The following is a 16,798-nucleotide window of genomic DNA, read 5'->3' on the forward strand; positions in this document are numbered from 1 at the left end:
GAGTATACCATTGGTATAGTACTATAGTCTATAGTCAGAGCTTAAGTGCTTCTTAGCCTTTTGGATCACATCCTTCACACCAATATAAATATAAATTTTTTATTCTCAGTACATTATAATGATGGAGGGCGAGCCCTGGTGCAGTGGTAAAGTTGTGCCTTGGTGACTTGTTGGTCATGGGTTCGAATCCGGAAACAACCTCCTTGCATATGCAAGGATAAGGCTGCGTACAATATCCCTCCCCCATACCTTCGCATAGCGAAGAGCCTCTGGGCAATGGGGTACGAAGTTTTTTTTTACATTATAATGAAGCCAAAAAAAAACATCAGGTCAGACGACAAAATTACACAACAAAAGATCAAATGTATTCATCTCCTGTGATCTCTATCCTAAGCATGATTCCAATCTAACAAATCATAGATCGAATCAACAAAACAACAACAATTAGAGTTACAACAAGACCCCTCCAACATCAACTCATGATTTCTTTCATACACAATGAGAGTAAAAATGGCAGCTTTGGGAGGCACAGATCCCAATGACAAATAGGAGCAAAACATAATGGGATCTCACCGGATCAAGCTGCAAGAGTAAACCTGTTGTGGCAACCTCCACGCCTCAGATTTGGTGAAACACATGTCATCAAGGACCTCACTGGTGCACCAGCTGCACTTTGAGTTCTGCGAGCACTGAGACAGCGCCACCAACTCTCCACACTTGTTGGGGTGCTTAGTGTTCCTCGACTCAAACAGGTGCCGAGTTGAAGCATCCTTGGAAATTCTAGCGCCGTGAGAGGGTTCCAAGAGAGAAGCGTGGAGGAGAACGAGAAGAAGAAGGGTTGGCACCAAAGGGAAGGGTTGGCTGGGGATGAAGAGAGAGAACGCCATCAATGAAATGAAAAGCTCCAAGTTTTGAAGTTGGTAAAGCTCTCAACACACACACACACACACACGACAATGAAAAAAATATAAAAGGAAAAGAAAAGAAAGCCTTCGTGTTATATTTGACGCATAATATTGAAATGTTTTTTACAAAGCCAAATTTTCTACCACTTTCCCCGGTAAATGTCGATTTTTCTTTTGACGTGACCGGTAAATGTCGTCGAAGACAAGAAACGTTGTTTTCAGACAATAAAATTATATACATTCCATACAACGACACCGTATCTGTTTTTCTGATGACAACGAAATAGTTTATAAAATACTAGTTAAGAGGTATAAATCGTAAAATATAAAAATTAAATTAAAGTATTGGGATTGAAAATATATATAACTAATATTTGGAATTTTTTTTATTTAATATATTTTTTTATTAATAATGATAATAAGGGTATAACATTTTTATTGTTAAATATGTAAACAATAAAATCGTTGATGAATTACCACTTAATATAAAGACTTATCATCATGACAGCTGGACTTCAGTTGAATGTATAATGTATTTATTTATGTAATTTGTTTTTGTTTACAATCGTATACGAATTTAAAATTAGTATTTGTTTCAGCATGTGTAAAGGTGTAATTGATTGGCAAACTCTGGCTGGCCAAGCACAAGCATAGCAGGGAATACGTCATTTCCAGGAGTTTCTGGTTGTTTCTTCCTCTGTCACAAGCCTTGCAGGCTGCAACGTTACTTTTTTTCGTCTTCTGTTTAGATTTTTATTTTGAGTTTGTTTTTCTATTAGTTTCATTGTTTTTAGAATTTAATTTTCACTTGTTATTAGTATGTTTTTTTTATAGTGGTAGCCAATTAAAATTTATTTAAGATAGTAAATTTTAAAAATAATTATTATAAAAATAAAGTTGATTCAATAATAGTTTGAAAAGCTTTTACACACATTTTAATTAAATTCTTTCTCTTTTTCTTAAGAAAATAATGATAAATTTTCTTAGTATGTATTTAATTTATAATCCCCTTTTTAAGAATGTAAGAATGTAAATTTCGTTTATATTTACCGGGATTGTTTTAGTGATGAGGAACGTTAGATAATATATAAAAAATGATATATAAGTTTATTTGAATAAAGAAAAAAATCACAATCATCTATAAAACTAATAAAAATTAACAATTAACATTTAATTACCTAAGAAAACAAAAACTAATATTTGATGGTAAAAAAGATAATATATATATATATAAGATCATAAATTCTAACTTTATTACTATTATAGTATAAAAAATATTAAAAATTAATTAATATTTCGACTAAGTTCATTGGATTTGAAGTATTGGCGGTTTTGATTTCCAGGCGTATTTCAATTTTAGCTTTTAAAGATATTTTACTGGATTAAGAAAAAAAAAAGATGTTTAAAAACTTCCATTGAGCTCAATTTCTATATAACTTTAGACTTTTGGGTCTGAAATATTATTTATTTACCCTTGTAATTTTATCTTGAAGGAGAACTTATAGAATCAACAATACTCTCACGCAATCATATTCAAAATGGATATGAATTCAATCTTTATTAATGGGATGAAATAAAATAAATGATATATATTTTTCTTTTAATATCAATCTTCTTTTTTAAAAAATATATTTTAATATCAGCCATTAAAAAATATTTTTTTTAAGTTGTTTTAAAAAATAATCTTTAAAATATATTTTTTTTGTTTTTAGTTATCGTAATATGGAATGTTTTCGTTGAATAACTTTCTAATTTAAAAATTAAAAATTTGGGGGAACGCTGTATATGTATAAGATAACAAATTAAAAATTAGAACGACGAGAAGAAAGTCGAAAATATTCAGGGTTTGCACGCAAAGGAGACGTAAAAACCTCGGGGGAACTCTGTATTGATAACACGCCATTGAAGCTCTAATTCGAATTCCATCACAGACCCTTTTCGTTTGTCCTCTCAAAGTTTTGTTCTTTTGGCCTCGAATTGATATTCAGCGCAAAATTTTCTTTTTGGCTGATAATATATGTAAACAGTATATGCACATACATGTCCTATTTTGGTCTTTGTTTTAGGTGTTCCAATGGAGGGCAAAATCTTGGATTCTCAGAATCAGGTTAAATTTGTGGAAAATTTATCTGCAAGGGTTTCTAGTTGCTCCCTTGGCGACAAGATATCCTATTCCGATTCTCCTCTGGTAAATTTTCTCCTTCCCTAATTAGATATGCACGTGTTTTTGTCTGGGGAATTGGAAATTTCTGCACTTTTTTGGATTTTTGTGTATGTGTCGAAATTGGCCTTGCATATCTTTTTTATTGGGGGGTGATTTGATGTGTTGAAGTTGCATTTAAAAATGAAACTGGAAGAGAAAGAGGAATAAGGGAACTATTCCTGGATCATTTGCAGGCATTAAATTATAATACGTTACTTTAAAGTTAAAACAATATTGATTTTCCCCTTTTGAGACAGGTTGTAGTTTGGTGCTCTTTGGTTTATATGGTTGATTTGTTTATTGTGCTTGATATCATTGACAGGATGATGAGGTGGATGGTCGGAGGAGCAATTGTGTTACTAAAGAGTATTGTGATTCGTTTTTCAATGATAGCACTGAAGGGCATTGTATAAATTCTTCTAGATTATATCTTGAATCACCCGAAAAACAAATGGAAAAGAATAACGAGGACATGGAGTCTTCAGCTAATCTTCAGAAGCGGGGAAAGTACTTCTATTATGATACTCCACTGCAAGAAGATACTGGAGTTTGGATACCAGTTTCTGTTCCACCAATGTTGGAAGATGATCACAAAGAGTGGACCAATGGTTTTCACTCAAATGGTGGCTATTTTCCTGATGATGATATGGGATGGAATCAATACGTTGGAGATGAAAGGGAATTGACTATGTGGGATGTGCTAGCAGAAATGTTACTTGTAGCTCGAGGAAAAGTGACTTCTTTGGCATCGGGAGATATTCATACATGTAATTTTTCATGGATATCCAGCCATGTGCTTGAACAAGCTTGGAGAGAAATGGCACAAACTCTCACAGAGGCCAACTTTGGTAATGTAAAGGAACTACTGGAAGCAGAGCCTCCAAAATGGTTAGCAGATAGTGCTGCTTCTTCTTGTATGCTTTGTGGTGTGAGATTTCATCCCATCATGTGCTCCCGTCATCACTGCCGGTTTTGTGGAGGAATATTTTGTGGTGAGTGTTCCAAGGGGCGGAGCTTGTTGCCTTCAAAATTCCGAGTTTCTGACCCCCAAAGAGTATGTGATGTATGCTGTGTCCGACTTGACTCTGTGCAGCCTTATTTGATGAATCATGTAAGTAATGCTGCTCAGTTGCCAACCCATGACCTGACAGATCTGAGCACTTTGAGATCGTGGATTAATTTTCCTTGGGGGCAGTCTATGGAATATGAAATTTACAAGGCAACTAACACTATCAAGGCTTATAATCAGGTATTATTTCCAATTGTTGAAGCAGAAATCATGAATGACTTGTGCTAATTATTGTGGGCTTGACATCTGTGAAGAACTTTCTACAATGCTGATCTGAACTAGAAAATCCATTATAATTATCCTGTTATTTTGTTCTGGATTCTTAGTTTTTTGTGAAGTGCATTGTTCTAACAAATAATGGTGAGCAGCTGGGTTTTTTTATTAGGGACTGATTTAGTGACATAGATGAAATCATGAAATGTTAATCTAGTATTATGTGGGTGGAGTTGCTATGTAATTACTTGGTAACAATCAAAGATTCAGCAGCTATGTTGATTGCCTGTCTCCCTGACCCTAAACTGCATGTCACACAATTGTAAATTTGATTCTCTCCCCCCTCCCCCAAATTGTAAATTTGATTGTCTTGGCATGATTGTGGTTTGTCTTCGTATCTGTATATCTTCTTGATGTTGGCATCACTTTGTAAATTTTAAGATTAAAAGTTTAGGTTCTTAATGATATTATACCAATACAACATATTGTGAAGAAGTCTGCTGTTTAAATTTTATGTGCTGAAATAAGTTTTACTTCATCTAGAATTTCACTTTTGCAGATAGGTTTTCTAAAGCCGGAGAAGTCAATTCCAGATGCCATTCTAAGACAAGCAAAAGGCCTTGCAATTATCACCGTGGTCAAAGTAGGAGTGGTGGTTACTTATAATATTGGAACAGGACTTGTGGTTGCACGTAGGGAAGATGGTTCATGGTCTCCTCCATCTGCTGTTTCCACCTTTGGTGTAGGGTGGGGGGCTCAGGTGAAGTAACTAATCTTAAACGATATTGGCCAAACAGTGCAATTACTAATGACTTTGCTTATGAATGACTATGGATCAGTTGCCAAAAATCTATCACTATATGCTATACATACTGCTTCTGGTCAACTGTAATACCAGAACATTTTATTTTGTTGGACTCTAGAATTTAATAGTAACTTCTGGTGAAATTTACAGAAATATATATTATGCAATAGCTAAGTTTCCACACAGATCTTCATTTTAATATTATTCTGTTTACTCCTCAACTGTACCAAGCACTGATTCTGACTTCCTACTCCATACATATGTAGTCTGTCTCAAGGTTTTACTGATATTTATTTGTTTCTATATATTCTGAAGTGTTGATTTATTTATTTAACCACATAGGCTGGAGGTGAGTTGACAGACTTCATTATTGTTTTGAGAACAAATGATGCTGTCAAGACATTTAGTGGCAATATGCATCTTTCACTTGGAGCTGGTTTGAGTGCTGCAGTAGGCATTGTTGGTAGGTCAGTTGAAGCTGATGTTCGAGCTGGTGATGGTGGCTATGCTGCTTGTTATACCTACAGCTGCAGTAAAGGTATGTTTCTTATTTGTGATCATCTAGTATACTGAAACCTTAGGTTTTGCAACAGTATGCAACTTGATCTTTTCTTTTGTTATTCAATGTAAATATTTCTTAGTCTGGTAGTTCAACTTCAATATACTCTGTAGTCTCTGCCTATAGGATCATTTGACTCTTTTGTTTCTATCAACTACCAATGAATATATATATTTGAACTGGAATGGCTGTAAACTTTTTCACTTTTGTTTGTGGAAATTTAGTAACCGAAGATGCTATCATTGTCATAATTATGTAAGTATTGATTTGTAGATAAAATTCTTCAACAATAGATACACGTGCAGCTAATGTTCCACTCTTAAGTGAGCACAGTTCAGTAGAAGGTTTTCTTGAGGGTGGAAAAGGGGAGAGGAAAGCATAATCTGAGACTAACCTTGACTGCCAAATCCCATTTGGCATTGATGTAGCTCAACTTCTTAATTAATTGCTTGCTACAGAAAATATGAGAGCAAATAAGCAAAGAATTCTCTCTTCTATTTTTCATTTTATCTTTCCTCTTCATATAATCTTCAGGTATTTGTGATCACATGATGGTTAAAATTGACTTAAATATGGAACCCATGGAAGGCTGATTGGGACTTGGTTGTTTCTCACTGAAACTTGTATTTTAGCAATTAACAAGCATGCTGCAATTGAATCTCCAAAAGCCAGATTCGCTCATTAACTTTTCAGATTGATGTTATGAAGTTAATTGTGTAACCTTTATATCCCAGAATTGAACTTAATGGTTCTTTGTTCCATTTGGAGTTTTTGCTTAGGTGACTCGAGTCTGATCTGTTTTTGTTTTAGGGTGTAATGTTTGACCACTATAATACTACATGCAGGTGCATTTGTTGGATGTTCACTTGAAGGAAGTATGGTGACTACTCGCACACAAGAAAATTCCCGTTTCTATGGCAGCCAATCTATTACTGCAACAGATATACTTCTTGGCTCGTTGCCTAGGCCACCTGCTGCTGCCATTCTCTACCGTGCACTTGCTGATTTGTATTCGAAGTTTGATGATTAATTGAATGACTCAACATCTCCTTTCTCCCTTTGGACATTGGCGTTAAGGACATAATTTGTACAGCTGCTAAGTCACACTCATTGTAAATGTTCATTGTATCATTATTTGTCTTGTAAATATGTACACTCCACGTTGACCAAGATGGAGGGATTGGTGACCTGCTTTAAGGTGAATTTTATTTGGCTAGAACTGCCTTTGATGATTTTTTGAGCCTCAAAAGTTCCTCTACTATATTAAATGCAATAAATTTTTTTATCAAACTATATTTTGCATTTTAAATTTTCAATAATGCTATTCGTTATGCATTTGCCGACATTGTAAAAAAAATGCATTTGATTATATTAATAATTGTCTCAAGGTAGAGCTACTTTTAAAAAATAATAGTACACTTTACTGGTGTTCATTTAACAGCACCAGATGACCTATTAAAAATGTTATGTTTAAATTTAAAATTCCTACTAAAGCCACATCCATCGATGGTTGTTTCTTGTGTACCAAAAGTCACGATAAAGACGTGGTATCTTATTCATGGACATCCATGTCCAATGGTTATTTTACCACAAATAACCCATACAAATATACAATCACTGTATGTTGACGACCTTGAAAAAGTAAAGTGTCATAGACAAATGGACCCAACCAAAAGAAATTACGATTGAAGAAAAAATGTGAAAAAATAGGAAGGGGAGGGGGGCACAAAATAGAGTTTCCAATTCAAATGTCCCACAATTTCTTTCTCCTGCTCTTTTTGACCAAGTTGAGGAGGAAACGAGGAATGATCTTCTTAAGGTTCCTAAGCAAACTCCTCAAACATCCTTTCATGGCAACATATAGAGGGAACTGCACCAATGCAAATATACAGACAGGAAAGAATGCTGCAGCATAAGTCAAAGTTGAAGTCCATTTGTTCTTCTCTAACTTGATGTTGATCAGAACTGTTGCACTGAATGATAGCATTGTTGCGGCCATGGAGAAGAACAGCAAGGCAAAACCTGCATTCAATTTCCGTGGGAGAGACTTCCGAAAATCCCACATCTCACAAGGTGATGTGAGGATTGAAAGGAACATATTCACCGAACCCAGTGAACTTACAAGAGCCACAATATCCATAATTGTGAACACCAAGAATATAGTTTCATGAAGAAATCTAGGGAAGCCATTGTCATCTGTGCCTCCGGGGACTGTGTATGCCGCGGCAAAGACAACAGTGGCAACAAGAACAGCAACTGCAGAACATGACTGAGCAGTTTCTTTTATCCATTCACGAGCATCGCTGAGCAGTGCTTCATGCTTTTCCATAAAAAGTTGCTTTGCTGTTTTGTTGTATTTGTTCTTGTGAATGGTGTAGTGATAAGGGAGTCTCTTTTCTATTCGCTGTATAAGTATGAATGCACAATATGTAGAGATACACACAGATTAGATTGTAAGCAATGACTACTGTAGTCTTTTTTACTACATTTTTTTTTGCAAACTTTAATAACTATGTGAATGATGTTTTGCAAAATCAAGGTTTTATAAAGTTAGGACTAAAATAATGGTAATACTAAATACTAAAGTGAGAGTATATATTGTGTCAGCAAGGTCATTTTTATTTTTCTCTTGAACACATTTACTTTTGTTATATGATTAGAATTAGAATATGAATCAACACATCAAAATTGTGAAGTAGGAGGAAACTATTTATCAATATCATTTCTCATAATGACAAAATATAATGCAACTCCTCTTGCAATTGCATAGCAAAACCCGGTTGGGAACCCCCTTGAAATTCTGCAGTGTAGTGAAGGACAGTGTTATTTTCCTTGTCTATTTTTCCAGCAAGACTTCTCACCATTTTCAATTTCTTTAAGATTTGGTAAATTTTCTTCTGGCGGTGTTTGACAGCCATGTACAATATGTTCTGCTCGTCGTCACTAACATGCTCAATTGAATGAGGATGGAAATGAATTATTACTTCAACAATCTCCGTAATTCCATTGCAAGCAGCCATAAGCAAGGGGGTATAAGTTGGTTTCCTTGCGCCCTCTTGTTCCCCTTTTATTTCTTTAGACTTTCCTTCTTGTTGTGATCTCCCCATGGAAACTGTTCTATCCCTTGCTATAGCAGTATTTCGCCATGAATAGTCTTTTGGTGCTAGCAAGTTTACAAGTTCCTTTGCTAAATTATGCATTTCCTTTTTCCTCCAAAGTTTATCAATCTCTTCCCATTCTGAACATTAACAAAGCATACAAGAAACACGTGAAGGAAAAAATAATGTCCAAACAATAGAAATACTTTTTCTTTGAAGAAATGTATAATGAATTTGCACCTTTGGCCATAATCTTCCACATGGTGTACCACATCCATGAAATTTTTCAAAGGCCCCATTTGGGTTTGACTTTTAAACGTAGAGGGCATTTTTGCTAGCAATTGCAGAGTTGTGAGTTCATTGTCTTCCTTTTCATAAGCGAGGTGCTCATATCGTTCCAATATCCATAAAGCTGTGCAGCAGCCCTATACACAGCGGTTGTTTGTGATACGCAGCAATGGCTCATACTGCTGATCTGGGCCTTCTTTCTCCTCGTGAAGCGGTGTGTTCCCCATGTCGTCCTGCAACCTCAGCACACGCTTGATGTCTCCCTGCCACAGTGTGCTGCGTAGTGAAGAGGAGTCCTCTCATGCAAGTCAATTTGCTTGTCCAATAAATCCTTGTGTTTCTTGAAAATTTTTCCCAAAGCTTCCCATTCGTATCTCTTGGCCATTATATATGGCTTTTTCATTTTATCAATTAAGCTCATCATCTCTAATTTCTTTCTTTCTTGCTCCCTCATTGCTAATGTCTCCTTATATCATGGAAATTAATATATTTTCATCAGCACATATGCCTTGCTTAATTGCAAGAATTTAGAGGTTTACTTTTACTTTCCAACATTGTATATCTATTCCCTTGTAGTTGGGTTGGCTCGTTAATACCCTCTACCTTCTAGAATTAATTATGCACATTTGCAAGCAAAATATATTTTTCTCCTTCTTATATTATATGAATCTAAAGCGCACGTTAAAAATCTCAACTTTTTTGTCCATTAAACGGGCCAATTCATTAAGTTGAACTCATTTTTTCATTTTCAAACAAACAACCGCTTACTAGTATTGTAAAATAACATAACTTTTGTATTTATTTACTTTTTTTATTATTCTAAAAAAATTTAAGGAAATAATAAAAAAAATTATATATATTCTTTAAAAATTAGACCCATTTTATAATTTTTTTTGTTAAAAAAAATAATTTGATGTGTTTAAAAACTAAAATATAAAAATTAAAAGGTCATCTTATCAACGTAATATTTGTTAGTCAACAGAGATGTACTTGTCCCAATTACTACATTGAAGCCCAAAATGAACTGAGCCAAACACGAACACCCATTCTACCAAAACAGCCACCATCGGACATCGAGGCCAGCAAAAACAGGTTCCCATTCTTTTTCCGAATTCGCAAAGATCTGTACAGATTTTCTAAAAATTTTGTTATGTTATGATGTATGTATGTGGTTGCAAATTGCTGCTGATTTGTGCCCTAAGAACCGGTCCACAATAAACTCTCGAGTTCCTTCGCTCACACAATTATTCGCCTCTTTCAATTTGGAATCGAAGGGTAGAAGATATCCATCATTCATATAATCTATTTTGAGCTGCTTGTTGATAGTCGTAAAAGGTAGTAATAGTAATTTTTTGATACCTGGGTTGTGGGAAATTTTGATTCTCCCCATTTCTGATTTTACATGAAGATGAAGATTCTTGCTTTCATCTGGAATCGGTTTTTGAGTGCTTTGCTAATTTTCTGATTGAGAAAACTTTGCTTTGTTCTCAATTTTTCCGAACTGTTTATGACTCTTTAGTCTTTATGATTAGACTAGGAGATGATACGTTCTTAAACAAGTAGACTAGGAGATAGGAAATAGATTCTTAATTGGACCCGAGAGCTTATATCCCAAGACTAAAACAACTGGACCTTAATTTCTCATATTATTGAAAATTAGTCCCTATATCTTTAGATATAAACTCTAATTCCCAGATTACACGTACCATGTAAATTAATATGATAATCATAGATAGCATCCCCTCACACTGCAGTACTTGAATTCTTTGCTTAATCACTATTATTCAAATCTTTGGAAAAAAGCTTGTCTTCACTTTAGAACCTGTGGTCATAGTTCATCATTTCTAATTGCTTTATGTTATTGTGCATAGCTATTATCACTTAGAACTTTTGAAGTTGATTCTTAATGGATATGGGTTTTCTTAAACTAAATGCCCAAGATTTTTGAATATTGGGTGAGAATATTTCGGCTGGTCTTACATGGAAATGGTTCCATTAGATTCAAGAAATAATGGAGATGATATCCAACCTACCTGAGTTTTAATTTAAAATTCTCTTCAGTTCCACTTATTCTGCCAGGTAACTTTGAAGAAATTCTACTGCCAAAAAAAAAATAAAAAAATAAGGAACCTAATTTTTAGTCAATAATAGCAAAATGAAGGGTATTTATGTTTTTATTTTATTCCCTTTGTGTTAGTTAACAGATTCTGCCAAGATCTTTAAAAGTTATTCCCTAGTACAATTTCAACATGGCATATCACCACAAAAAGAATTGAAAGAAGATCTATTACATTCTATAAGTATGGCATACCAAATGTGACTGTATTTAATATTGTTCCAACATTAGACTTGGATAGATGATGTATTTATTCATTGTGATGCTTGTGTTCTTCTGAATTTTGGCTTTTCTCGAGGGAATTGTTCAAATTTATAACCATTGATTAAAAATTCAATGGAACTGTAATAAAATACACACGTATATGTAACAAACCATGAATTTGTTAAAATTTACTCCGTTGATATTCCAAACAACTGTTATTACTCTGCATTATTTCTCCTGCGCATCCCTCACTTTAGAGGAGCCAAACTCTCTGTTCTTTATACTGATTTTTCACCATCATCAGTTATCTAAAAAGTAGCATGTGCAGAGTCTCTAAACTGACTCCCAAGTCCCTTATAGTTATGGTCACTAATAATTTTTAAATGTTGAAAACTTATAGTTGTACATATTATTGTATCTCTATTATTTATTGCCAATTAGTTGCAAGTCTTTTCATCCCTTGTAGTGTTATAGTTTCTGGTTTTGTTCTTTCTCTGCACCTATCAGATCTAAATCTAATTGGCCCTTTTTAATTTGGGTTAAAAGTTTTAGGAGCAAAGAACTCAGGAACAGATATGACTACTAGACGTGTTCGTTATTCCCCTCTTGCCACAGATGAGGATGATTATATCGGTGATAGGAATAGACCTTTTGACCCAAGATTTGATTATACACCAAAAGCCTTGGATAAAGTTCCCTGGAAATCCATTGCCCTTGCACTGTTCCTGTTATTCCTTGGTACAGGACTTCTGTTTCTTTCATACTTTATCTTCACTGGTCATATGGGGGGAGAACGATCTCAAGCATATGGCCTTTTAGCCCTAGGGTTCCTTAGCTTTCTCCCAGGTATGTTGGATTCTCTAAATGTCATATGCATTATGTATGTTAGGCACTCTAGTTTAATACAAAAAGAAATTAATTGTTTTTGACAATTATTTGTTGGTAGTTAGTTATGCTGCTGAGCAAAAAAAATAAAAATTGTTGGTAGTTATGCATTAAGAACTACTAAAATGTTTTTCACTCCAACTGCCTTTTAGCTTTACACCGAAACACAGAAAGCATGCCAATTTTGTCAAATATTCAAATGAGTTTGGTCAAATTGGGGATGGTGATGCACTTTATGATTGGCAGAAATTTTTTTCATAAATCATAAACTGTGCAGCCTCCTTGTGTTGATCAACCTTTGCAATGAATCATTAAAAAATGTTCCAAAGTAATGGGACACGCCAATACTCAATGGGACACACCAATACTCACCAAGAACATAAATTCTATAAAAAAAGTTGCCACTTTGCAATGAAAGTTACATGCTATATTTGAACTAGAATTGCAAATAATGAGGTATGCAATTATGGATCCATATCACCTGTCCTCATTGACTATCCCACCACTTAAAATATGCTAGCATTAATACTATAATAACACAATTTATCAGCTGACACTTTAATGTTCGCTTTTCTTTGGTGAGAGTAGAACTAGAGGTATGGAATGGGGACAGGTGATCTTCATCCCTATGATTATGTTTACAATTATGAATTAATTATTCTTTTCATTTTATTTATGTATGGAATGATGCTGCTTGCCATTATTTTTTACCTGTTTTATTTGCTCTAGAGCTTTAAATATCTAACTGCTTTTGTTCATAGACGCTTCTTCAATAATAGAGAACAATTTAGTTTGTATCAACCGTGACTATGCAGATTTTATCATATCTGTCATGTGGATCTTTTGCTGGATAAACTTGCAACATAATTTTATTGATTTTTGGATACAGGCTTTTACGAGACTCGAATTGCATATTATGCATGGAGGGGTGCTAAAGGATACCGCTTTTCTGCCATCCCTGATTATTAGAGTGTTATAATAAATGAACAATAGAGCTATACCTTGAAAACTTAAATTATCAAATTTGGTTGCAACTTGTATGCTTCAATGGCACAGATCGAAGTAAATGGTAGAAAAGTGTAATCGTACTACTACTCGATACTTAAGTAATTAATTCGGTGACAAAATTTATAAAAATTATGCATTGAAGTTTGAGTTTAGAAAAATAAGCTTAAATTGTAGCGTGAAATTGTTTCTTATAGGTAATATTATTGCCTTTGGCCTATCAAAAAAAATATCATATGGCCTTTGTGACTGTTTTGTTCCCTTAAACTGAACCCACTTCAATGAGATGGGATCAACTCGTGATTGACGATTGGTTGTGACAAGGTTTGCTAAGGATAGTCTTTGGGAATGACCCTCGCACAATTTTATTGAGATAGTTTAAAATATGTGATTATTTAATATATGATAAAAGTGAAGAGATTATATAACTATAGAGATTGCACTTCTGCACGGAGATCCTTCACATGTGCAGCTGAATTGTAATCTCTTGGAATAATTACAAACTATAGGTAGCCCCATTGAACACTTCAACAATTAACTAATAATGTTCGGTATCATGGGTGAATTTTTTAAAAACCTCTCTACCTTTTCAATTTGCTGTTTCAACTACCGTATAATAACAATCACTTTCAATCGTGCATTTTTCATAACTACCCAGGGCTTAGGTAAATGAGGAACGTGTGGTAAGATCATTTTGGTCGGGGATAAGGTCAGATGAAAGCATTAATATAATTGTTTTTGTAATCATTGTGATTTAAATTTGTGGTGACGCTACACAGTGCACAATAATATTGCTTTTCTTTTTGTCCATTCTTTTTATTCTGTTTAACGGTAGAGAGAAATCAAAGTAATAGTAGAGGAGGAAATCAAAAAGATAACAAGGCCTTCATTTTCAAAGTTTAAGAAAAGAAGGATCAACAAAAGTCAACTGGTTGCATTTTCACTTAGTCTGTCAATCTTTTTCTAAGACAGTATATGATTATTGAACAAATGGAAATGGCAAATTTGCCCTTGCATACCGTCTTAATTATCATTACAACCATCCATACAGACAAATAAACTTGTCTTTCCATAAAATATAAAAATCAAATTTATTTTACAAGTCTGTCTTTAACTAAGACATGATAACATAGCCTTGTCATTAACATCACAAGAAACAATTTTGATTTTATCCACTACACACAGGAGATAGAGATAAGTCACTTGACTATCGAATTTATAAGTCTCACGTGTTCTATGCTATGTTTTTCTCCCCTCCAACTATGAATAAAAATGAGAATTTCAACAATCTTTTTTTATATACAAAAAAACAGTTTAATAAAATGAGTAGACATTTAAATAATAAAACATTCATCCTTTTGATTCCTATGTTCTTTTCATAAATTAGAGTAAAAATGGGGGAAAAACCAAAGAAAGAAAAGAGAGAGAAAAAAGGAAGTGAAACCCATTTTGCTTAAGAACTTGTTTAATTGATTAGTAGCATTGTAGCAACCCAAGTGAGGCGTTATTATTATTATTATTATTATTATTATTATTTGGAGCAAAAAAGAAGAAAAGTTGTAACTTGATAGATTTTAACATTCAAATTATATTGGCACCCCAAAATCCACTAACCAAACCAAGTAACCCTAGTGAGCCATTAGAGCATACAATGAGAGTTGTTTAATGGGTTGCTTATAAAAAAAAATATTTTAGTATGTCATATATGATTTTGAATTGCTTAAAATTGAAGAAATTTTTTTGTATAAATAACTATTCTATTTCATTTTATTTATCTTATCATTCTATTGAGATTATAAAATATCTCATATTTATAATCTTGAGAGTCTATTCAGTTTCTTTTTTCGGTTAGGAACCAAATAAGGTCTTATAATTTTTCTAGAGATGGAAATGGGTGTTTACTCATTTTAAAAATAAAAGGACTAATCAACTTGAAAACACAATCTAAAAATTAAGATATGATATGTGTTTCTTTCGTTAATTCGGATATGGCATCGACTTTGTCCTCTTAGAAGAGAAAAGGATCAATGACTTTTAAACGCTCCTTCATAAACTAAGGCATAATAATTTTCATTAAAAAAAAGCGACAGAGATTTATTTTTAATTAATATCTGCATTCTGCATTGCGTGGGATACTTTTCTTTTGATTTTTTTAATGCATTGTTTTTCTTTTGATTTTTTTAATGCATTGTTTTTCCCACCAAATTATCAGAAACCTAAATAGACTGAGGCTGAAAGTGATATAGGCTGATCGAAAGCACCTCTCTTAGAACTATTCTACATTTATAATCACAAACTCAGCTTCTCTTTTCTTTTCTTTTCTTTTCTTTTTTCTTTATTTACTCTAACGAATAATCATAGCAAAAAGAAAAAAATAGCAACATTCAAAGAATAGACCAGCATAATTCTTCTCTCAATCTTTCATTTATTCAAACCATACAGATGCAAGTCATGCGTTCCCTTAAGGAGCCTTTTCTGTTTCTCTCCCTGCAAAACGTGGGAAAATTCTTTCAAAGTTTTAACTTTTCCCTCAGATATATCGAATAAAGAGAAATTATTAACACATTCTCTAATATATTTTTTTAGTATAATTTTTACTATCAGCTAAAATTTATTAAAAACTGAAAAGTTTCAAATCATTTTTATTTAATAAATCTTATTTATAATTTTATGATTTGAAAAAGTTTTCACTAATAAAAAAAGTATATTAAAAAAATATAACAATACCAACAAAATCTTAAAATCTTAAAGAAGATATAAAATTAGTTAAATGTTTAAGAAAGAAGAAAAAATAAAAAAGATGACGAGTTGAATCCGATCTGTTAATAAAAATTAACAATATTTACCTGTGACATCATTCAAACCAACCCGATTAAAAGAATAATGTTTTAGAAATATTGTTCAGTAAGTATATTAAAAGAACTATATTAAAAAAATTATTACTAGCAATCTTCATATCGAATATAATATTCTCATATTTTACGATTCGTCCAAAATTAGGGCAAACTATAGTCCCTTGAATTCAGCTGCAATTCCAATTTCCAGTATCCTGAAACAAAAAATAATAGTGATGATAAGCAATATAAAATAATAATAATCACTGCATTCAATAATAATAATAATAATCACGAGATAGAGACAAGGAGGCAGGAATATTGCATTAATGTGTATTATTGAGCCCTCGGTACTTCCATCCTATCAGGCTTAGCTTCAATGTTTTTTTATTATAGGAAAGCTTCAATATTGTTATTTGTTACGTAAAGTGAATTTTATAAGCAATCTCACTTTTCATTTGTCTCGCATCGCATTAAATGTTTTTTTTAGAAAGAAAAAAAATCTTAGTCCAAATTCATTCTAACCCATCTTAAACCTGATTAGTTGATTTTGAATTTTCTGTATTTTGGTTCATTTCAAAGATTCTATCGAATTTGTTACTTTTCCTCATTTG

At 33.2% G+C, this 16,798-nt stretch overlaps 4 protein-coding genes across 5 annotated transcripts; 2 read left to right on the forward strand and 2 right to left on the reverse strand.

The window, feature by feature from the left end:
* Positions 1-277: 277 nt before the first annotated feature.
* On the reverse strand, positions 278-980 carry LOC114375237. Its single transcript, XM_028333009.1, has one exon. The coding sequence runs from the start codon at positions 885-887 to the stop codon at positions 570-572; it is 318 nt and encodes a 105-aa protein (XP_028188810.1). The 5' UTR covers positions 888-980; the 3' UTR covers positions 278-569.
* A 1,736-nt stretch (positions 981-2,716) lies between these two features.
* LOC114377053 lies at positions 2,717-7,044 on the forward strand. Its single transcript, XM_028335429.1, has 5 exons — positions 2,717-3,093; positions 3,431-4,357; positions 4,950-5,150; positions 5,538-5,733; positions 6,600-7,044. Exons 1-5 carry the CDS (start codon positions 2,980-2,982, stop codon positions 6,782-6,784), a joined length of 1,623 nt encoding a protein of 540 aa, XP_028191230.1. The 5' UTR covers positions 2,717-2,979; the 3' UTR covers positions 6,785-7,044.
* A 327-nt stretch (positions 7,045-7,371) lies between these two features.
* Positions 7,372-8,194, reverse strand: LOC114373296 (ankyrin repeat-containing protein ITN1-like; the record flags this gene model as incomplete). Its single annotated transcript, XM_028330791.1, has 1 exon — positions 7,372-8,194. A coding segment is annotated over one exon (696 nt), but the record flags the coding sequence as incomplete, so codon positions are not given.
* Positions 8,195-10,097: 1,903 nt separating this feature from the next.
* LOC114373135 (transmembrane protein 230-like) lies at positions 10,098-13,521 on the forward strand. 2 transcript variants are annotated; one of them, XM_028330673.1, is made up of 3 exons: positions 10,098-10,232; positions 12,007-12,306; positions 13,235-13,521. In XM_028330673.1, the coding sequence occupies exons 2-3, from the start codon at positions 12,036-12,038 to the stop codon at positions 13,312-13,314; spliced, it is 351 nt and encodes a 116-aa protein (XP_028186474.1). In that variant the 5' UTR covers positions 10,098-10,232; positions 12,007-12,035; the 3' UTR covers positions 13,315-13,521. The 2 variants fall into 2 exon arrangements, with proteins under 2 accessions (XP_028186474.1, XP_028186475.1); XM_028330674.1 differs by having other exon boundaries at positions 10,114-10,475.
* The last annotated feature ends 3,277 nt before the right edge of the window (positions 13,522-16,798 follow it).

The sequence above is a fragment of the Glycine soja genome, chromosome 11 (assembly GCF_004193775.1).
Source record: "Glycine soja cultivar W05 chromosome 11, ASM419377v2, whole genome shotgun sequence".
In the NCBI taxonomy this organism is placed as follows: Eukaryota; Viridiplantae; Streptophyta; class Magnoliopsida; order Fabales; family Fabaceae; genus Glycine; species Glycine soja.

Bases quoted from the DNA above. Each gene is read 5' to 3' on its own strand.
- LOC114373135 (XM_028330673.1), top strand. From the start codon at position 12,036: ATGACTACTAGACGTGTTCGTTATTCCCCTCTTGCCACAGATGAGGAT. The intron at 12,307-13,234 runs GTATGTTGGATT...TTTTGGATACAG, and splicing joins GTTCCTTAGCTTTCTCCCAG to GCTTTTACGAGACTCGAATT.
- LOC114375237 (XM_028333009.1), bottom strand. From the start codon at position 887: ATGGCGTTCTCTCTCTTCATCCCCAGCCAACCCTTCCCTTTGGTGCCA.
- LOC114377053 (XM_028335429.1), top strand. From the start codon at position 2,980: ATGGAGGGCAAAATCTTGGATTCTCAGAATCAGGTTAAATTTGTGGAA. The intron at 4,358-4,949 runs GTATTATTTCCA...TCACTTTTGCAG, and splicing joins CTATCAAGGCTTATAATCAG to ATAGGTTTTCTAAAGCCGGA. The intron at 5,734-6,599 runs GTATGTTTCTTA...TACTACATGCAG, and splicing joins TACCTACAGCTGCAGTAAAG to GTGCATTTGTTGGATGTTCA.